We start from the raw sequence: 23,430 nt of genomic DNA, 5'->3' as shown, positions 1-23,430 counted from the left end.
CACATGCTGGAGGGCCTTGCGGTAGTGGACGGAGCAATTCACGTACCAGGCCGTGATGCAACTGGTCAGGAGGCTGTTGATGGTGCAGCAGTTGTATTTGGAGAGGATCCGAGGTGGCATGCCGAATTTCAGTGGTGATCATCTTGTATTATACACTGGCCTAGCTATTTTTTCTGTATCTCCCAAATAAACCAAAGTTTGTTGCTAATTTAACTGACATCCCTAATTTAGGCTAAGGAATTTATGCTGTATATCTCCAGCATGGTGTTGTGGCAGAATCAGAATTCTTTAGGTAACATTGATGTTCATAAGCATGCTTATGTGGGAAAGTTACTTGGGCCCAGAGAGGGGAGAGGTCGGGTTAGTCTTATCTGTGAATGTGTCTGTAACTATTCCTAAACCATGTGAAGGGATGGTGTGATAAATGGGGAACCAGTTAGGTGGCTCCACAATGTCTGTGTGCCAGTCACTCCTCTCCGTAAGCTTGTCCAGGAGGGGGTGTATTTGAGATGGGAGTATCTAGAATTGACAATTGATATATGCCATTGGGTGAGGTAATGTTTTTGTCCTAAGTGGTACCAAGAACGAGATAGGAACCTCGTCTAAGAGGGCAAACGGAACGATAATTTATAGCTAATGTTGTCTGGCTATAGGATAACCTTTTACCAGAAAAAAAGGAGTCTTTGTGTAATGTTCCTAAGATCTGTTATTTGTCATGTAAGTTTAGAGGGGTGTGTCTTGGCTATAAATTATACTAAGAACTGTTTTGTAAGCACTCTCAGAGAATTCATTTATAGACACTGAATTGATCTGAGAGTCACAGGGCTATGGTGAAGCTCATATAATTAAAGATGGACTTTATGATAACTCTTGTGTGTGACTTGTGTGTGGTTTGCTCTCTCATGATTTGGTAATACAGGAAATTTCCATGACATTATGGTGAGTGGCAGAATGTCAACTCTCTCCAGCACATGATTTGTGAGGGCCTCTCTTTTGTGGGGGGCTCTCTTCTTAATTGGTGATCTGTTCCTCTTGATAGGTGGAGGTTGAGATGGCTCCGTAAGGGTCCACCACTGTCTGAGCGCAGCACACCACCGTCAGTAGCAGGAAGAAGAAGAGGAGGGCGAGAAAGAAGAGAGCAAAGCCCAGGTCCACCTCCAGCTTGGACAGAGTGGGAGTAGGCTGGTGCTGGTTCATGTGACTTAACGAGGTACGGGTCAGTAGTAGGTTGAGAGATGCTTGTATGCTTGTGTTACAGGTTCCAGGTGTGGGACGCCTTAGGCAGATAATAGTTGTCCTGGATGAACAGGATAAATTAAGAAAACGGAGAGTTATCTGCTTTTCCTATGACTTGTCTTCCAATGTATATTCACTGTATGTTGAGATCAGTTCCCAGGTAAGTTGTCGTCTTCTCAGGTAGGTAATGACTTGTTATGAAATTGCAATGCAAATCATATGATTAGAGGATATCTCATTAGATAAGCTTAAGTGAACACCACATTGGCTCCCGGTGTCCTCCTACGGGAGAGGAAACATCACTATCAGTCTAACCTGAATCAAGCACACTCACTGGCGCTGAGGTGTACATGTACCCTCGTTAATTTTTGCTCAGTGAAACAAAGAAGACATACATTCATACAAACATATTCATACAAACATACTATTTCAAACAGTGCTAAGGATTTAAAACTCACAGTCCCTGCTTATGTCTTTCGTATGAAGAAATGACACCTGACTCTCCGTTGTTTCACCAAACTTTTCATTACCTGTCTGAACCCCTTTCAACATGAACCTAACCATCAAAGCTCTCAGGGATCTCTCCATTTGAGCTCCTCCCTTAAGTTCTCTTATTGCTTTTTCTTATATTACACTGTCCCTCTATTACAAATCATCCTCCCACAATCAGAGGAAAAATTAGCACTGCACAAAACAGTCCTCTACACATACACATGCAAATAGATACACACTCGGGGACACACACATCCGTGGGCACACGCGACATCCCCCAGGTGCTAAAGCCTTTATAAATAGTTTCACAGGAGTTGAATAAGGGTCCCTGCAGTTCACATGTGAATCAAATACCACCATCCTTTGTTTCCCTGTCAGGAAGACCTTAACCATGGTCACCTGCTAGATTCAACACCTCGATAACTCCAGCCACATCAGGCGTCAATGTACGTGCCTTCATCACGGAAGATTGAAAGGTGAATAATGAGGCAGGGAAGGCTTGACGCGAATGAAGGCAAAGATTGAGGAGGCGCAAGAGACAGAGGCGTGCGTGACGTTGGGGAGTGTGTGCCAGAGAGAAAGACAATACACTGTAGCCGGGGGCATGAACAGGATGAAATTGAGATTGCTTCGGTTAGGCTGCCAGTCGAGAGGAACGATATACAGTATACAGTAGAGGCTGAGGGTGCCGGCATGAAGTGATCTCGATCGTATGCAATGAACTGAGGCCTTTAGGCTGCAGCCAAACAAAGGGAGCAAGAGGTAAGAGAGAGTATGGTATCTAGTTTCATTGACATATGGATAAGAAAAAATATCAAAACAATAGTCTTCAATAGTCCAACCACTATCTTTTGGCTAGATCGGCATCTACTCAATTTGCCACTCAAATGCGGACAAGCATTTCATACTTGACTATACCATTGTTAGGCAGGCCTAGCCTAAGGATCCAAAACGTGTCTTATCTGCCCCACTGACTCCTTAGCATTTATGTGCATACTTAATCCTTAGACTACTGGAGCCACCACCAACAGAGAAACATTACTCTTATCTTCAAAGGAACAGTAACGTTTGGTCATGCAAACAAACCCAGAATAACATGGCCAAAGGCATATTCATTCATTAATTCATTCCTCCATTCTAATTAAAATGTCTGAAATAGCCCAAGTACAAATAAAGTAGGTAGAAAAGGGGCAGTAATGTTGGTGAATAAGTGACCTCGTCCCCAGGCTCAATTGCTTAGCATTTAGGTTCAACAGAAAAAGAGAGCCAGCTGGAGGATGAGCTTAGTGAAAAAGATCATTTGATCCACAAACTGTATGGAGGACTAGTAAGAGAAGATTGGGAAGGCGGAGGCAGCAGTGATCATTCACTAAAGATCACAGCTTATTTTATTGTCCTAATGTGGGCCAGCTACAGTCATATCAGCTGGTGGGGGGGGGGGAAATCACCTTCATTTGGAGAATCTCAGTTGCATACTCCTCACGGTCACGCTCCTTGCATCCTTCTCAAAACCCTCTGGCTTTCTCTTCCTGAGGTACCGACCCTCTGACCTTCTCTTCAAATCAAATGTATTTATATAGCCCTTCTTACATCAGCTGATATCTCAAAGTGCTGTACAGAAACCCCCAAACAGCAAGCAATGCAGGTGTAGAAGCAAGGTGGCTAGGGAAAAACTCCCTAGAAAAGCCAAAACCTAGGAAGAAACCTAGAGAGGAACCAGGCTATGAGGGGTGGCCAGTCCTCTTCTGGCTGTGCCGGGTGAAGATTAGAACAGAACATGGCCAAGATGTTGAAATGTTCGCAAATGACCAGCATGGTCAAATAATAATAATCACAGTAGTTGTCGAGGGTGCAGCAAGTCAGCACCTCAGGAGTAAATGTCAATTGGTTTTTCATAGCCGATCATTCAGTGTCTCTACCGCTCCTGCTTTCTCTAGAGTTGAAAACAGCATGTCTGGGACAGGTAGCACGTCCGGTGAACAGGTCAGGGTTCCATAGCCACAGGCAGAACAGTTGAAACTGGAGCAGCAGCACGGCTCTTCCAATGGGTTTTGAGAAGGATGTGACCCCCCAGCTGACATGACTGTAGCAGGCCCGCATTAGGACAATGACACTATAATTAGTACGAGGAATTAGGAATGGAACGCAGACGGGACCATTCAGTCATTTTACCTAATTTCTACGGTTTGTACTTTGCTTTGAACTAGAGAGACAAAACTTATAAATAAAGAAATAAATCACAGGAGACGACCATTAAATTCACAATAACCTTTATCCTATCTTTGCAACATGACAAAATAAGAAACTAGTTGGGGAAAAGCTAGGGATAGGGCTTTGCGCTAAGACATGAAGTGAAGGGGAACAAAGGACCTGTTACAGCACTGCAGGGAGATCATATGCATCCCAAATGGCACACCATTTGGGTCTAGTCAAATGTAGTGCACTATGTAGGTAGTAATAGGGTGCCATTTGGGACATACCAAATAATCCATATTGGAGAGTTGAAAAAAGAAAGATAGCGCAAGATGGTAGACAGGAAATTAAAAAGAGACATGGTGAGAGATATATATATATATTATTTTACACGTAACATAAGGCACAGGCAAAACTAAAACATACTTTGGTGTCCATTTTATTTTAAAAAAACGTAATGAATTGAACCAAACGCTTTACAAAGAAATGGAAAAGGACTCCATGAAAATGAAATAAATAGGAAATGAAAACTGTAGTGTAATTGTAAACCCCAATCATAATCCAACTGACTGTATGGCCTGGACGGTCATTTTGCTTTATGTTGTATTGGGTCTATGCTGACCCATAACTGAAACCCATAAAGTGCCTCTTTGGATGAATGGGCAGAAAAAAAAACAGATTTTAATGAATATATTCTCCTCCAGTCTGGTTGAATTAAGTGTTGGACTGGTTTGGGTAAGTTGGACCATTTCTCTGAAATGTGTCTGGATAAATGACTGGACTTTTTAAATAAAAAAATAAAACAAAATCAAATCTGACAACTAAAAAGTTATTTTCAAAACATGAACATTTAAAAAGTATTATTTCAAGCTGTGTGCTTTCTGCTCCCCAAGAGCCATTGCATTTGGAGACCGGCATAAACTAAGACAAATATCCACACAATGCAAACCCAACTCGTCAGCTTTTAAACCATTAAAACAACTTAATTATTAACCGCCATATTTTTTTCAACAAAATCTTAACCAAGAACATTAACAACAATGGCACATTCCAGGTTGAATAAGAATGCCATGGCAACAATAGTAGTGCCTGATCCAATAACAAAATGGCAGGGGCAAAAACCAATGACAAATTTTCCATTATCGCTACTGTATGCTTTAGTGGTCTGACATGGTGATTTGAACACTTCTACTGACCTGTACCATGCTGTGGTCATTAAGAGCACCTCATCTCTCTTGGCAGTTTTAAGTGTTGGCACATTGCATGTCATTTACCTCAGTGTGTCATTATTTGGGAAGGGTGTCAGTGTACTGAGAAGGCAGCATTTGAACAGTCAAGTTTAAGTCTAGCAATACTCAGAGCGGGGACCCAGGACCCAGTTTGGGGAAACTCTGCCTTAGTGAATGATTTGCAATGTAAGGACTCAGAACAGTAAGAAATAGAGGGGGATGGATAGAAATGATAGGGAATAACAGTTTGTTGCTAAGGCACTGGACAGCTCAGACCATGCACACAGTTTTACTGTGTGTTTGGGTCCATTGCAGTCTTTCCTGAACTCTCCCCTCCCTCCTTCAACTAGTGTGATCTACAGAGCAGTGAAACCCATCTGGGCCTTGTAAGGAGTGTGATCTTTAGCATTATTTGTGTATATACCATTCAGTGGTGTGTGTGTGTGTTTGTGTGTGGCTTTTCCACCATCTATTCTGCCATACTTTGGCCTCATGGCCTGAGCCACATGGGAGTTGTTCTTCCCCATTCCTGACACATCCTCCTTGGTCTCTGTAACAAATCACTCCATTTTGCTGTGGTGGTGGTTGTTGTTAAGCACTGTGTGGCCATTGCCATTCTGCACAAAGCCATTTTTTGTTTTCTCCCTTTTCTCATGGTCATCATCCTCCTCGTCTGACTCAGTCTCTTCCCTGTCGCTCCTCTCATCCTCAACGATATCCTGATGGGAGAGAGAGTGTACATTTAGGTAATTTTGTAAAATGTAGGTCAAATTAAGTTAAGGCAGAGGCTGCAGAGCCAACTTTTCTGGACCCCGCTTCCTAGCAGCTGGAGGTCCCGGGGCTTCTTCTGCGCATGTGCAGGACTCGACTTTACGCATATTCTCTGAACGTCCATGCAGCATCTGCATACCAACCAATCAGTTTCATGGGGATGTGTATTTAGATCGTCAGTTAAAGGCTACTTTGAAACTGTAGACTATAAGTCAACCACAACATTTGTACAATCTACATGAGTCATTGTATTTTAGAAAGACCTGTCGCTTCGTAAACATGCCTGGGCGAGAATAAATAATACTAGCAAGTAGGGTCGACCCCATTTAGTCGACAGGTCGATTGTTTGATCGATAGGCTTTAGGTCGACCAAGATTTTAGTTGAGCAGTGGCAAATTTATATATATATATATATATATATATTAAAAAAATGTATTGTACACAAGACACCGGTCTGATTCACACCTGTCTCCGCCTGTCAATCAGACAGGCGGAGGCCGTGGGGAAGGCACACCAGTATCACCAGTAGTACATTTACCATGAATTCCCATCATTTCTACAATGTTTGGTTACGGTAATTTCTGTTAATATATTGAATGCATTATTACAACAATCTTAACATTGCAGGAGTGGACACGTTGTTTGCAGAGTGCACAACCTAAGCTACACTTGTGAGAAGTGGCTTATTTCATTCCATTTACAAGTTGTCAATTTATTCATTGTCTTTTGTTTGGAGCGCTCCTGTCAATTTTGAGTAAGGACACACACCTGATTTGACTGGAGACTGGAGTGTCGGCCTTCTCGCCCGCTCCAATTTCACTCCAGTAGCACTCACTTCACCAGCACAGGTCATGACCGCCCCAGCATGCATTTGTAGTCTACTTGTGTGCTGCTAATAGCTCCATGCTTTAGCTACTGTCATGGAGTTCGCTAAATATTTTCATAATGAAACTGATAAAACACACAGGTGCTAAAAGGTGACTTACAAAGATGAGGACCAACAGCAAGAGAGGGAGTGCAGTGATGTCGTGTCCACAACTAAATAATCATTGTGGAATCTGAAAAGACACATATCCTGAAAGCAGCATGGCGTACTTACTACATGCACATGCTAAAAGAAAGGAACTAGGCGGGTAGATCACTAAGTGTGTCATTGTAGCAACGTATTTAGAAACAAGAAATCAGATCTCTTAAACGTGTCATTCATTTTTGGTCTATTATATTTACAAGAGGCCAAAATAGATTTTGGACCAATAGGCCCTGCATATTCCCACGTTCAAGCTTTCCATTTTGGTTGTGTTATTTTGCCTAAAAACAATCAGGCCTACCTATAGAAAAATAAAATAAACAACTCTACATCTCTGACCAGCCTGGCAAGAGTGGCCAAAAGGGTGTTGAGCATCCCCAGTGGCTCTGCAGGTGTGGAGATGATATTCTCTGCTGCTGACCTGCTCTCCAGGGACCAGACTGGCCAAACTAGTGTTTCTAAAAATGAATTTAAAAAGGCAAGTCATTTTTCATTTAATTTGTATTTCCTTATAAGTAAGTCACAGCCTATTAGCACAATTTATAGACTATAATAATTTAATACAACAAAATGTTTAAATGCAGAGTGCCCTATGTCCCTACCAGCCTATTGTGTCGCACTCGAAAATGCTTCACAAAGTATTTTGTTGTAGGCTATAGCCTTGAAATAAAGCCAAAATAATTCATTTTCGTTCCTTCTTTAGGCTCCCTGTCTGGCTCCTGACCTATTTAATATGACATGTAGTCATCTTTATTCAAATAATTTTTATTCAAATCCATATGGTTTGGTTTAAATGCTTCAAAACCAAATGGTAGCTCCAGGTAGTCAGAAAAACAGATGGGTGCAGTTAATTTTTATTTTTCCGGTGAGCGCGGAGTGGTTTTTAGCAGAGCGGTTGGAAAGGAGCTTGTGCACAGCTCCACGAGCAGGATTTCCAACATCACAACTCAGCTCACATGCTCTGGTGGGAGGAGTAGCATGTAACAGTTTTTTTCCCCCCTTCTTCTGTTAAGGATATATTGATTTCTGGCTCCCACTTTAGTCATTTGTGTGTCATCATTTTTAACTGCAGTGCTTAAAACATCAGACAAGCGCAGTACCCTACATATAATAGATATTTTCAATCATAGGGTGTGTGTCTAGATATGTATTTTATTTGTCATGGACAGCACTACTAGCAAGCAAGCATCACGACAGACATATCAGCAATGGAATAATTATACAGACAAAGTAGCCCTACTAAACAACACCATGTAGACAGACAAAAACAACCATATGGCCTCAGCAAAGTCTAAAGGAAATAACTAGATTGAACAACAAGAAGACCGTGTCCCCTTTTTGGTCAGTGGCAGCAGGAGGAAAGGAAGAGCGGCCCTCAGTTTCTTGCAGTCTCCCCCCGCTGAGACTGACCAGAGGCAGGTGCCATCAACCCAGTAAAATAAAAACAAGCAAATGATATTCATTTATCAAAATCAAATCAAATCAAATTTTATTTGTCACATACACATGGTTAGCAGATGTTAATGCGAGTGTAGCGAAATGCTTGTGCTTCTAGTTCCGACAATGCAGTAATAACCAACAAGTAATCTAACTAACAATTCCAAAACTACTGTCTTGTACACAGTGTGAGGGGATAAAGAATATGTACATAAGGATATATGAATGAGTGATGGTACAGAGCAGCATAGGCAAGATACAGTAGATGGTATCGAGTACAGTATATACATATGAGATGAGTATGTAAACAAAGTGGCATAGTTAGTGGCTAGTGATACATGTATTACATAAGAATACAGTCGATGATATAGAGTACAGTATATACGTATGCATATGAGATGAATAATGTAGGGTAAGTAACATTATATAAGGTAGCATTGTTTAAAGTGGCTAGTGATATATTTACATCATTTCCCATCAATTCCCATTATTAAAGTGGCTGGAGTTGAGTCAGTGTCAGTGTGTTGGCAGCAGCCACTCAATGTTAGTGGTGGCTGTTTAACAGTCTGATGGCCTTGAGATAGAAGCTGTTTTTCAGTCTCTCGGTCCCAGCTTTGATGCACCTGTACTGACCTCGCCTTCTGGATGATAGCGGGGTGAACAGGCAGTGGCTCGGGTGGTTGATGTCCTTGATGATCTTTATGGCCTTCCTGTGACATCGGGTGGTGTAGGTGTCCTGGAGGGCAGGTAGTTTGCCCCCGGTGATGCGTTGTGCAGACCTCACTACCCTCTGGAGAGCCATACGGTTGAGGGTGGAGCAGTTGCCGTACCAGGCGGTGATACAGCCCGCCAGGATGCTCTCGATTGTGCATCTGTAGAAGTTTGTGAGTGCTTTTGGTGACAAGCCGAATTTCTTCAGCCTCCTGAGGTTGAAGAGGCGCTGCTGCGCCTTCTTCACAATGCTGTCTGTGTGAGTGGACCAATTCAGTTTGTCTGTGATGTGTATGCCGAGGAACTTAAAACTTGCTACCCTCTCCACTACTGTTCCATCGATGTGGATAGGGGGGTGTTCCCTCTGCTGTTTCCTGAAGTCCACAATCATCTCCTTAGTTTTGTTGACGTTGAGTGTGAGGTTATTTTCCTGACACCACACTCCGAGGGCCCTCACCTCCTCCCTGTAAGCCGTCTCGTCGTTGTTGGTAATCAAGCCTACCACTGTTGTGTCGTCCGCAAACTTGATGATTGAGTTGGAGGCGTGCGTGGCCACGCAGTCGTGGGTGAACAGGGAGTACAGGAGAGGGCTCAGAACGCACCCTTGTGGGGCCCCAGTGTTGAGGATCAGCGGGGAGGAGATGTTGTTGCCTACCCTCACCACCTGGGGGCGGCCCGTCAGGAAGTCCAGTACCCAGTTGCACAGGGCGGGGTCGAGACCCAGGGTCTCGAGCTTGATGACGAGCTTGGAGGGTACTATGGTGTTGAATGCCGAGCTGTAGTCAATGAACAGCATTCTCACATAGGTATTCCTCTTGTCCAGATGGGTTAGGGCAGTGTGCAGTGTGGTTGAGATTGCATCGTCTGTGGACCTATTTGGGCGGTAAGCAAATTGGAGTGGGTCTAGGGTGTCAGGTAGGGTGGAGGTGATATGGTCCTTGACTAGTCTCTCAAAGCACTTCATGATGACGGAAGTGAGTGCTACGGGCGGTAGTCGTTTAGCTCAGTTACCTTAGCTTTCTTGGGAACAGGAACAATGGTGGCCCTCTTGAAGCATGTGGGAACAGCAGACTGGTATAGGGATTGATTGAATATGTCCGTAAACACACCGGCCAGCTGGTCTGCGCATGCTCTGAGGGCGCGGCTGGGGATGCCGTCTGGGCCTGCAGCCTTGCGAGGGTTAACACGTTTAAATGTCTTACTCACCTCGGCTGCAGTGAAGGAGAGACCGCAAGTGTTCGTTGCAGGCCGTGTCAGTGGCACTGTATTGTCCTCAAAGCGGGCAAAAAAGTTATTTAGTCTGCCTGGGAGCAGGACATCCTGGTCCGTGACTGGGCTGGATTTCTTCCTGTAGTCCGTGATTGACTGTAGACCCTGCCACATGCCTCTTGTGTCTGAGCCGTTGAATTGAGATTCTACTTTGTCTCTGTACTGACGCTTAGCTTGTTTGATAGCCTTGCGGAGGAAATAGCTGCACTGTTTGTATTCGGTCATGTTACCAGACACCTTGCCCTGATTAAAAGCAGTGGTTCGCGCTTTCAGTTTCACGCGAATGCTGCCATCAATCCACGGTTTCTGGTTAGGGAATGTTTTAATCGTTGCTATGGGAACGACATCTTCAACGCACGTTCTAATGAACTCGCACACCGAATCAGCGTATTCGTCAATGTTGTTGTCTGACGCAATACGAAACATGTCCCAGTCCACGTGATGGAAGCAGTCTTGGAGTGTGGAGTCAGCTTGGTCGGACCAGCGTTGGACAGACCTCAGCGTGGGAGCCTCTTGTTTTAGTTTCTGTCTGTAGGCAGGGATCAACAAAATGGAGTCGTGGTCAGCTTTTCCGAAAGGGGGGCGGGGCAGGGCCTTATATGCGTCGCGGAAGTTAGAGTAACAATGATCCAAGGTCTTTCCACCCCTGGTTGCGCAATCGATATGCTGATAAAATTTAGGGAGTCTTGTTTTCAGATTAGCCTTGTTAAAATCCCCAGCTACAATGAATGCAGCCTCCGGATAAATGGTTTCCAGTTTGCAAAGAGTCAAATAAAGTTCATTCAGAGCCAACGATGTGTCTGCTTGGGGGGGGATATATACGGCTTTGATTATAATCGAAGAGAATTCTCTTGGTAGATAATGCGGTCTACATTTGATTGTGAGGAATTCTAAATCAGGTGAACAGAAGGATTTGAGTTCCTGTATGTTTCTTTCATCACACCATGTCACGTTAGTCATAAGGCATACGCCCCCGCCCCTCTTCTTACCAGAAAGATGTTTGTTTCTGTCTGCGCGATGCGTGGAGAAACCTGTTGGCTGCACCGCCTCGGATAGCGTCTCTCCAGTAAGCCACGTTTCCGTGAAGCAAAGAACGTTACAGTCTCTGATGTCCCTCTGGAATGCTACCCTTGCTCGGATTTCATCAACCTTGTTGTCAAGAGACTGGACATTGGCAAGAAGAATGCTAGGGAATGGTGCACGGTGTGCCCGTCTCCGGAGTCTGACCAGAAGACCGCCTCGTTTCCCTCTTTTTCGGAGTCGTTTTTTTGGGTCGCTGCATGGGATCCCCTCCGTTGTCCTGTTTGTAAGGCAGAACACAGGATCCGCGTCGCTCACTCAGCCCGGCCTCACAAGCAATACAACAACTGATATATTACCAATGTTGAAATATATCTGATGGTCTGAGGAGAACAATGCATTGGCAGGGCAATTCAAGCATAGCCAACATATGGTGGTAATCTATTGGGCCTAAAGCCTACTGAACAAACCCATTGCTACAGTAATGTTTTTAATAGGTTAATGTTGCATAGGCTTAACATGATTTATTTTAAACATGTCAAAAACATGTTTTATCTGAGCGGTAGAACTCAGCTTGCCTTTTGACTCAAAAAGTGATCTTGACTCATAAAAAGGTTGGTGACCACAGTCTTTATATCCACCAACCAATGGCATTTCTTAAAGTAGGTCAACCACTAGAGGGATATTTTAAACCTACAAATTCAAGTTTTATGTTTGTGCCGTTGTGTGCCAACATTGCATCGACGCATCCTTGACTAGGCTACTAGCACCAACCAGGGGTGAAAGTAAGGCGGTATGGCAAAATAAATAGTGGTTTACCGATATGCCATATTGGTAAACCGTGATCCTATAATGAAAACAAAAATGTCAAGAAAGCTGTAAGCTATTACACCATTATTTATCATTACTGCGTGTCAGAGGCATGAAATGTGAGCAAATGGACTTGAAAACAGGTGGTATAGTCTACAGTCCAAAATGCGATGTGGTTCGAAGAGAGCACTGACATTTTGCCAAGGCAGTTATGAGTGGCTGAGACGCGCAAGGATAGCAGTTGACGCATAAATCCTGGCCTAATGACAATCGCCAAATGTCAGTACACTTTTTGGTGTTTTGTGTAACAACTGTTTGGAGGCTGGTAATATGTTGCGTGTTGTTGAAGGGTAGCCTAGTAAAGAAGCCCTTTGAAGTGATTGTTTATGCCATAACAAAAGGTACGACGTTTTTTTTTTAAGCCGCAGTGCCTTTAAAAATGATTAACATCCCTTGACTTATTCCACATTGTTGTCACAGCCTGAATTGAACATTGAATAAATATTGGGTAAGTCTAAGCGCTTTGCCCACAAAAGGTACAATATTTGCACATAATTTTTTTTTTTAAATTCTTCAAGCTCGGTCAAATTGGTTGTTGATCATTGCTAGACCGCAATTTTCAAGTCTTGCCGTAGATTTTCAAGCCAAAACTGTAACTAGGCCACTCAGGAACATTCAATGCCATCTTGGTAAGCAACTCCAGTTGATATTTTGTTCTCTGGCCCATGACAACACTTTTACAATTGCTTCAAACTTGCTTCAAAACAAACATTTTCTCTTTGCCCCATGGCAAAATGTGCAGAATTGCAGGAAATTAAGTTTTTTTTGCTGTCAAGAAAATGTTTTTGCTTGCAAGGTGGTGGGTGGGCCACTGCGGCCACTCTTCATGAGTTCCGTTTTTTTGTGGAACCCACCCCCATCAAAGTTGCCCATCCTGAACTACAATGTTGCTTATCCATCCTCAGTTGTTTTCTGCTATCATAGCCATTAAACTCTTATTGATTTAAATCCCTGAGCGGCTTCTTTCCTCCGGTAATTGAGGTAGGAAGGATGCCTGTATCTTTGTAGAGATTTTTTTTTTCCAACTACCAATAGGTGCCCTTCTTTGCAAGGCATTGGAAACCCTCACTGGTATTTGTGGTTGAATCTGGGTATGAAATCAGGGACTTTACAGATAATTTTGTGTGTGGGGTAAAGAGATGAGGTAGCTATTGAAAAATGTTAAACTAACTACATGTCTTTGGTTAAAAAAAAAGTTTACCCCTTTTTCTGCAAGTCCCGTACGGACTCGGGAGAGCCGAAGGTCAAGAGCCGCGTATCCTCCGAAACACAACCCAACCAAGCTGCATTGCTCCTTGACACAATGCCCACTTAACCCCGAAGCCAACCGCACCAATGTGTTGGAGGAAACACCGTACACTTGCGATCTTGTCAGCGTGCACTGAACCTGGACCCCCACAGGAGTTGCTAGTGCGCAATGGGACAAGGACATCCCTGCCGACCAAACCCTCCCCTAACCCGGACGATGCTGGAACAATTGTGCGCTGCCCCATGGGTCTCCCGGTCGTGGCCAGCTGCGACAGAGCCTGGACTCAAACCCAGAATCTCTAGTGGCACAGCTAACACCGTGATGCAGTGCCTTAGACCACTGAGCCACTCAGGAGGCCTAAACACTATTATTGCACACAGAGTGAGACCATGCAACTTGTTAAGATTATTATTTATATTTTTTACTCCTGAACTTATTTAGGATTGCCATAACAAAGGGGTTGAATACTTATTGGACTCAAGAAATGTCTGCTTTAAATTAAATTACATTTGTAAAAATTTCCAAAAAAATAATTCCACTTTGACATTATGGGGTATTGTGTGTAGGCCAGTGACCCAACATTCGGAATTGTATCCATTTTAAAATTCACAACTAAATGTGGAAAAAGTCAGGGTGGGAATACTTTCTGAAGGCACTGTATATACACCCCCCCCCCCCCCCCTCTCTTTTACACCACTACTACTCGCTGTTATCATCTATGCACAGTCACTGTAATAACTCTACCTACATGTACATATTACCTCAGGTTACCCCGACTAACCGGTTCCCTCGCACATTGACTCTGTACCGGTACCCCCCTGCATATAGTCTCGCTATTGTTATTTTACTGCTGTTCTTTAATTACTTGTTACTTTTACTTCTTATTCGTATTTTATATTTTTAAACTGCATTGTTGGTTAGGGCCTCATAAGTAAGCATTTCACTGTAAGGTCTGATGTATTCGGCACATGTGACTAATACAATTTTATTCAATTTGTTTTATTTGATAAATGCTTCATGAGCATAGTTAAACTGTGTTGTGTCAGAATCAGAATTCTTTAGGTAACATTTATAAATAAGATGTTTGATTAATTTTCATAAGCATGCTTATGTGGGTAAAGTTACTTGGGCCCAGAGAGGGGAGAGGTCAGGTTTGTCTTATATGTGAATGTGTCTAACTATTCCTAAACCATGTGAAGGGATGGTGTGATTAATGGGGAACCAGTTAGGTTGGCTCCACAATGGCTGTGTGCCAGTCACTCCTCTCCGTAAAGTTGTCCAGGAGGGATTGTATTTTTAATGGGATTATCTAAAATTGACAATTGATATATGCCATTGGATGAGGTCATGTTTTGGTCCTAAGTGGTACCAAGAACGAGTTAAGAACTTTGTTTAGGAGACCAAACTGAACAATAATTTATAGTTAATGCTATAAATTGTAGGATACTCCTTTTTCAAGTAAAAGGTTCTTTGTGTAATGTTCCTAAGATCTGTTATTTGTCATGTGAGTTGAGATAGTATAATTTATAGCCAAGACACACCTAAGAACTGTTTTGTAAGCACTCTCAGAGAATTAATTTATAGACACTGAATTGATCTGAGAGTCACAGGGCTATGGTGAAGCTCATATATAATTAAAGATGGGACTTTATAATATACTCTGACTTGTGTGTGGTTTGCTCTCTCATGATTTGGTAATACAGGAAATTTCCACGACAACTGTCATACCACATTAGAACCCAAAATACAAGCTTATTTCACACCAATGTGTATAAGCTAAATAAAAATCTAAATGTAAACAAACAGTAATAAACATGGTTAAAACCAAAACAATTATATCATGGATGGTCAGTCCTTGCATCCATAACCCCGTCTATGAATTTGAGAGTGGCTACATTTCTCCAGGCCCATCCCTAAACTTTTTACCAAAACAGAGGTGGGGTGTCGCTTTGTTATTGTTTCAATGGAGGACGCTAGGTTTAAGTTAGCTAGGTAAGACAACCACATCAAAATAATTGCAATGTCAAACAGTAGGTTTACATGTACAGTTGGGTGATAGAAAGTAGAGCAGTTTGACATAGGGGTGGGGTTTCCCAGACACAGATTAATCCTCACCCTGGACTACAAAGCACATTCAATGGAAATTCTCCATTGAGTTTGCTTTTTAGTCCTTAGGGGCATTAGGGTTTTCTAAAGCTAGCCAGCTTCAGTTAGCTTCATATTCCAGAGCCCTATATTACGTACGTAGTTTGAGTACCTTTTTCTCCACTCCCATCGATAAAATAATTTGCACACAAGTTTGACTATACGTGAAGATTCAAATGCATTCTGTCATTACTAAATGTGCAACGTGCTAGGTATTTTTAACACGACTATTTTTGAACACAAAAAAAAACATTTGGCTAATAAAATATTGAATAAGTTGTCTTACTCAAATTAAGGTGATGGATGATGATGCAACCTTTGCGAAAGGTAATATGATTTTATTTGTCCTCAACTCGCAGCTCAGACATTTCATTCAGGATAAATAGAGTTAGCCCTGAGTTAACCTGCCCGGGAGCAGATTAGCAGATTGTGCAGATTGTGTTTAAGGTTATTGTCCTGCTTAAAGGTGAATTTGTCACCCAGTGCATGTTGGAAAGCAGACTAAACCAGGTGTTCCTCTTGGATTTTGCCTGTGCTTAGCTCAATTCCTTTTCACCCCCCCCCCCAAAAAAAAAATGATGGGTATGCTATGGGTGCTGGGTATGCTATGGGTATGCTGATGACAAGCATACCCATAGCATGATGCAGCCACCACCATTCTTGAAAATATGAAGAGAGGTACTCAGTGATGTGTTATTTTGGATTTGCCACAAACATAACACTTTGTATTCATGACAAAGTTGATTTCTTTGCCACATTTGTTTGCAGTCTTACTTTAGTGCCTTAATATAAACAGTCTTCAGTCTCTTGTCTTCAGTCTTTTAGGTTAGTATTGTGGAGTAACTACAACAGGGATGGGCAACTGGGGGCCTTTTTGTAGGCCCATGGACCAATTAAAATAACGTTTAAAAAAAAAGATTGGTATGTTAGTCTAGCGTCCAGCTATCTAAACTTGTAGTGAGCATGGTAAAATTACCGACCAGGGTGGGGTCCATTGATCATCAGTTATCATATTAAAAACCGCACCCTATTGCCTCCACCCTATTGCAAAATGTGTAGAATTGCAGGACATCAGCTGTAAAACTGATATTTTGTTCTCTGGCCCATGACAACACTTTTACAATTGCTTCAAACTTGCTTCAAAACAAACATTTTCTCTTTGCCCCATGGCAAAATGTGCAGAATTGCAGGAAATTAAGTTTTTTTTGCTGTCAAGAAAATGTTTTGCTTGCAAGGTGGTGGGTGGGCCACTGCGGCCACTCTTCATGAGTTCCGTTTTTTTGTGGAACCCACCCCCATCAAAGTTGCCCATCCTGAACTACAATGTTGCTTATCCATCCTCAGTTGTTTTCTGCTATCATAGCCATTAAACTCTTATTGATTTAAATCCCTGAGCGGCTTCTTTCCTCCGGTAATTGAGGTAGGAAGGATGCCTGTATCTTTGTAGAGATTTTTTTTTCCCAACTACCAATAGGTGCCCTTCTTTGCAAGGCATTGGAAACCCTCACTGGTATTTGTGGTTGAATCTGGGTATGAAATCAGGGACTTTACAGATAATTTTGTGTGTGGGGTAAAGAGATGAGGTAGCTATTGAAAAATGTTAAACTAACTACATGTCTTTGGTTAAAAAAAAAGTTTACCCCTTTTTCTGCAAGTCCCGTACGGACTCGGGAGAGCCGAAGGTCAAGAGCCGCGTATCCTCCGAAACACAACCCAACCAAGCTGCATTGCTCCTTGACACAATGCCCACTTAACCCCGAAGCCAACCGCACCAATGTGTTGGAGGAAACACCGTACACTTGCGATCTTGTCAGCGTGCACTGAACCTGGACCCCCACAGGAGTTGCTAGTGCGCAAATGGGACAAGGACATCCCTGCCGACCAAACCCTCCCCTAACCCGGACGATGCTGGAACAATTGTGCGCTGCCCCATGGGTCTCCCGGTCGTGGCCAGCTGCGACAGAGCCTGGACTCAAACCCAGAATCTCTAGTGGCACAGCTAACACCGTGATGCAGTGCCTTAGACCACTGAGCCACTCAGGAGGCCTAAACACTATTATTGCACACAGAGTGAGACCATGCAACTTGTTAAGATTATTATTTATATTTTTTACTCCTGAACTTATTTAGGATTGCCATAACAAAGGGGTTGAATACTTATTGGACTCAAGAAATGTCTGCTTTAAATTAAATTACATTTGTAAAAATTTCCAAAAAAATAATTCCACTTTGACATTATGGGGTATTGTGTGTAGGCCAGTGACCCAACATTCGGAATTGTATCCATTTTAAAATTCACAACTAAATGTGGAAAAAGTCAGGGTGGGAATACTTTCTGAAGGCACTGTATATACACCCCCCCCCCCCCCCCTCTCTTTTACACCACTACTACTCGCTGTTATCATCTATGCACAGTCACTGTAATAACTCTACCTACATGTACATATTACCTCAGGTTACCCCGACTAACCGGTTCCCTCGCACATTGACTCTGTACCGGTACCCCCCTGCATATAGTCTCGCTATTGTTATTTTACTGCTGTTCTTTAATTACTTGTTACTTTTACTTCTTATTCGTATTTTATATTTTTAAACTGCATTGTTGGTTAGGGCCTCATAAGTAAGCATTTCACTGTAAGGTCTGATGTATTCGGCACATGTGACTAATACAATTTTATTCAATTTGTTTTATTTGATAAATGCTTCATGAGCATAGTTAAACTGTGTTGTGTCAGAATCAGAATTCTTTAGGTAACATTTATAAATAAGATGTTTGATTAATTTTCATAAGCATGCTTATGTGGGTAAAGTTACTTGGGCCCAGAGAGGGGAGAGGTCAGGTTTGTCTTATATGTGAATGTGTCTAACTATTCCTAAACCATGTGAAGGGATGGTGTGATTAATGGGGAACCAGTTAGGTTGGCTCCACAATGGCTGTGTGCCAGTCACTCCTCTCCGTAAAGTTGTCCAGGAGGGATTGTATTTTTAATGGGATTATCTAAAATTGACAATTGATATATGCCATTGGATGAGGTCATGTTTTGGTCCTAAGTGGTACCAAGAACAAGTTAAGAACTTTGTTTAGGAGACCAAACTGAACAATAATTTATAGTTAATGCTATAAATTGTAGGATACTCCTTTTTCAAGTAAAAGGTTCTTTGTGTAATGTTCCTAAGATCTGTTATTTGTCATGTGAGTTGAGATAGTATAATTTATAGCCAAGACACACCTAAGAACTGTTTTGTAAGCACTCTCAGAGAATTAATTTATAGACACTGAATTGATCTGAGAGTCACAGGGCTATGGTGAAGCTCATATATAATTAAAGATGGGACTTTATAATATACTCTGACTTGTGTGTGGTTTGCTCTCTCATGATTTGGTAATACAGGAAATTTCCACGACAACTGTCATACCACATTAGAACCCAAAATACAAGCTTATTTCACACCAATGTGTATAAGCTAAATAAAAATCTAAATGTAAACAAACAGTAATAAACATGGTTAAAACCAAAACAATTATATCATGGATGGTCAGTCCTTGCATCCATAACCCCGTCTATGAATTTGAGAGTGGCTACATTTCTCCAGGCCCATCCCTAAACTTTTTACCAAAACAGAGGTGGGGTGTCGCTTTGTTATTGTTTCAATGGAGGACGCTAGGTTTAAGTTAGCTAGGTAAGACAACCACATCAAAATAATTGCAATGTCAAACAGTAGGTTTACATGTACAGTTGGGTGATAGAAAGTAGAGCAGTTTGACATAGGGGTGGGGTTTCCCAGACACAGATTAATCCTCACCCTGGACTACAAAGCACATTCAATGGAAATTCTCCATTGAGTTTGCTTTTTAGTCCTTAGGGGCATTAGGGTTTTCTAAAGCTAGCCAGCTTCAGTTAGCTTCATATTCCAGAGCCCTATATTACGTACGTAGTTTGAGTACCTTTTTCTCCACTCCCATCGATAAAATAATTTGCACACAAGTTTGACTATACGTGAAGATTCAAATGCATTCTGTCATTACTAAATGTGCAACGTGCTAGGTATTTTTAACACGACTATTTTTGAACACAAAAAAAAACATTTGGCTAATAAAATATTGAATAAGTTGTCTTACTCAAATTAAGGTGATGGATGATGATGCAACCTTTGCGAAAGGTAATATGATTTTATTTGTCCTCAACTCGCAGCTCAGACATTTCATTCAGGATAAATAGAGTTAGCCCTGAGTTAACCTGCCCGGGAGCAGATTAGCAGATTGTGCAGATTGTGTTTAAGGTTATTGTCCTGCTTAAAGGTGAATTTGTCACCCAGTGCATGTTGGAAAGCAGACTAAACCAGGTGTTCCTCTTGGATTTTGCCTGTGCTTAGCTCAATTCCTTTTCACCCCCCCCCCCCAAAAAAAAATGATGGGTATGCTATGGGTGCTGGGTATGCTATGGGTATGCTGATGACAAGCATACCCATAGCATGATGCAGCCACCACCATTCTTGAAAATATGAAGAGAGGTACTCAGTGATGTGTTATTTTGGATTTGCCACAAACATAACACTTTGTATTCATGACAAAGTTGATTTCTTTGCCACATTTGTTTGCAGTCTTACTTTAGTGCCTTAATATAAACAGTCTTCAGTCTCTTGTCTTCAGTCTTTTAGGTTAGTATTGTGGAGTAACTACAACAGGGATGGGCAACTGGGGGCCTTTTTGTAGGCCCATGGACCAATTAAAATAACGTTTAAAAAAAAAGATTGGTATGTTAGTCTAGCGTCCAGCTATCTAAACTTGTAGTGAGCATGGTAAAATTACCGACCAGGGTGGGGTCCATTGATCATCAGTTATCATATTAAAAACCGCACCCTATTGCCTCCACCCTATTGCAAAATGTGTAGAATTGCAGGACATCAGCTGTAAAACTGATATTTTGTTCTCTGGCCCATGACAACACTTTTACAATTGCTTCAAACTTGCTTCAAAACAAACATTTTCTCTTTGCCCCATGGCAAAATGTGCAGAATTGCAGGAAATTAAGTTTTTTTTGCTGTCAAGAAAATGTTTTGCTTGCAAGGTGGTGGGTGGGCCACTGCGGCCACTCTTCATGAGTTCCGTTTTTTTGTGGAACCCACCCCCATCAAAGTTGCCCATCCTGAACTACAATGTTGCTTATCCATCCTCAGTTGTTTTCTGCTATCATAGCCATTAAACTCTTATTGATTTAAATCCCTGAGCGGCTTCTTTCCTCCGGTAATTGAGGTAGGAAGGATGCCTGTATCTTTGTAGAGATTTTTTTTTCCCAACTACCAATAGGTGCCCTTCTTTGCAAGGCATTGGAAACCCTCACTGGTATTTGTGGTTGAATCTGGGTATGAAATCAGGGACTTTACAGATAATTTTGTGTGTGGGGTAAAGAGATGAGGTAGCTATTGAAAAATGTTAAACTAACTACATGTCTTTGGTTAAAAAAAAAGTTTACCCCTTTTTCTGCAAGTCCCGTACGGACTCGGGAGAGCCGAAGGTCAAGAGCCGCGTATCCTCCGAAACACAACCCAACCAAGCTGCATTGCTCCTTGACACAATGCCCACTTAACCCCGAAGCCAACCGCACCAATGTGTTGGAGGAAACACCGTACACTTGCGATCTTGTCAGCGTGCACTGAACCTGGACCCCCACAGGAGTTGCTAGTGCGCAAATGGGACAAGGACATCCCTGCCGACCAAACCCTCCCCTAACCCGGACGATGCTGGAACAATTGTGCGCTGCCCCATGGGTCTCCCGGTCGTGGCCAGCTGCGACAGAGCCTGGACTCAAACCCAGAATCTCTAGTGGCACAGCTAACACCGTGATGCAGTGCCTTAGACCACTGAGCCACTCAGGAGGCCTAAACACTATTATTGCACACAGAGTGAGACCATGCAACTTGTTAAGATTATTATTTATATTTTTTACTCCTGAACTTATTTAGGATTGCCATAACAAAGGGGTTGAATACTTATTGGACTCAAGAAATGTCTGCTTTAAATTAAATTACATTTGTAAAAATTTCCAAAAAAATAATTCCACTTTGACATTATGGGGTATTGTGTGTAGGCCAGTGACCCAACATTCGGAATTGTATCCATTTTAAAATTCACAACTAAATGTGGAAAAAGTCAGGGTGGGAATACTTTCTGAAGGCACTGTATATACACCCCCCCCCCCCCCCCTCTCTTTTACACCACTACTACTCGCTGTTATCATCTATGCACAGTCACTGTAATAACTCTACCTACATGTACATATTACCTCAGGTTACCCCGACTAACCGGTTCCCTCGCACATTGACTCTGTACCGGTACCCCCCTGCATATAGTCTCGCTATTGTTATTTTACTGCTGTTCTTTAATTACTTGTTACTTTTACTTCTTATTCGTATTTTATATTTTTAAACTGCATTGTTGGTTAGGGCCTCATAAGTAAGCATTTCACTGTAAGGTCTGATGTATTCGGCACATGTGACTAATACAATTTTATTCAATTTGTTTTATTTGATAAATGCTTCATGAGCATAGTTAAACTGTGTTGTGTCAGAATCAGAATTCTTTAGGTAACATTTATAAATAAGATGTTTGATTAATTTTCATAAGCATGCTTATGTGGGTAAAGTTACTTGGGCCCAGAGAGGGGAGAGGTCAGGTTTGTCTTATATGTGAATGTGTCTAACTATTCCTAAACCATGTGAAGGGATGGTGTGATTAATGGGGAACCAGTTAGGTTGGCTCCACAATGGCTGTGTGCCAGTCACTCCTCTCCGTAAAGTTGTCCAGGAGGGATTGTATTTTTAATGGGATTATCTAAAATTGACAATTGATATATGCCATTGGATGAGGTCATGTTTTGGTCCTAAGTGGTACCAAGAACAAGTTAAGAACTTTGTTTAGGAGACCAAACTGAACAATAATTTATAGTTAATGCTATAAATTGTAGGATACTCCTTTTTCAAGTAAAAGGTTCTTTGTGTAATGTTCCTAAGATCTGTTATTTGTCATGCGAGTTGAGATAGTATAATTTATAGCCAAGACACACCTAAGAACTGTTTTGTAAGCACTCTCAGAGAATTAATTTATAGACACTGAATTGATCTGAGTCACAGGGCTATGGTGAAGCTCATATATAATTAAAGATGGGACTTTATAATATACTCTGACTTGTGTGTGGTTTGCTCTCTCATGATTTGGTAATACAGGAAATTTCCACGACAACTGTCATACCACATTAGAACCCAAAATACAAGCTTATTTCACACCAATGTGTATAAGCTAAATAAAAATCTAAATGTAAACAAACAGTAATAAACATGGTTAAAACCAAAACAATTATATCATGGATGGTCAGTCCTTGCATCCATAACCCCGTCTATGAATTTGAGAGTGGCTACATTTCTCCAGGCCCATCCCTAAACTTTTTACCAAAACAGAGGTGGGGTGTCGCTTTGTTATTGTTTCAATGGAGGACGCTAGGTTTAAGTTAGCTAGGTAAGACAACCACATCAAAATAATTGCAATGTCAAACAGTAGGTTTACATGTACAGTTGGGTGATAGAAAGTAGAGCAGTTTGACATAGGGGTGGGGTTTCCCAGACACAGATTAATCCTCACCCTGGACTACAAAGCACATTCAATGGAAATTCTCCATTGAGTTTGCTTTTTAGTCCTTAGGGGCATTAGGGTTTTCTAAAGCTAGCCAGCTTCAGTTAGCTTCATATTCCAGAGCCCTATATTACGTACGTAGTTTGAGTACCTT

The 23,430-nt window shown here is 41.9% G+C and overlaps 1 protein-coding gene across 1 annotated transcript in view; it reads right to left on the bottom strand.

Annotated features, from left to right (window-relative positions):
- Positions 1-3,981: 3,981 nt before the first annotated feature.
- LOC139373317 (ceramide synthase 2-like) overlaps positions 3,982-23,430 on the bottom strand; it is a 39,242-nt gene continuing 19,793 nt past the window's right edge. Inside the window, exon 11 of the mRNA XM_071113704.1 lies at positions 3,982-5,869. Coding sequence (XP_070969805.1) covers positions 5,711-5,869 — 159 coding nt within the window. The 3' untranslated portion in view covers positions 3,982-5,710. The remainder of the gene's footprint in view (positions 5,870-23,430) is intronic.

Source organism: Oncorhynchus clarkii, chromosome 18, assembly GCF_045791955.1.
Source record: "Oncorhynchus clarkii lewisi isolate Uvic-CL-2024 chromosome 18, UVic_Ocla_1.0, whole genome shotgun sequence".
Classification (NCBI taxonomy): domain Eukaryota; kingdom Metazoa; phylum Chordata; class Actinopteri; order Salmoniformes; family Salmonidae; genus Oncorhynchus; species Oncorhynchus clarkii.
This window is presented reverse-complemented; position numbering and strand designations above follow the sequence as displayed.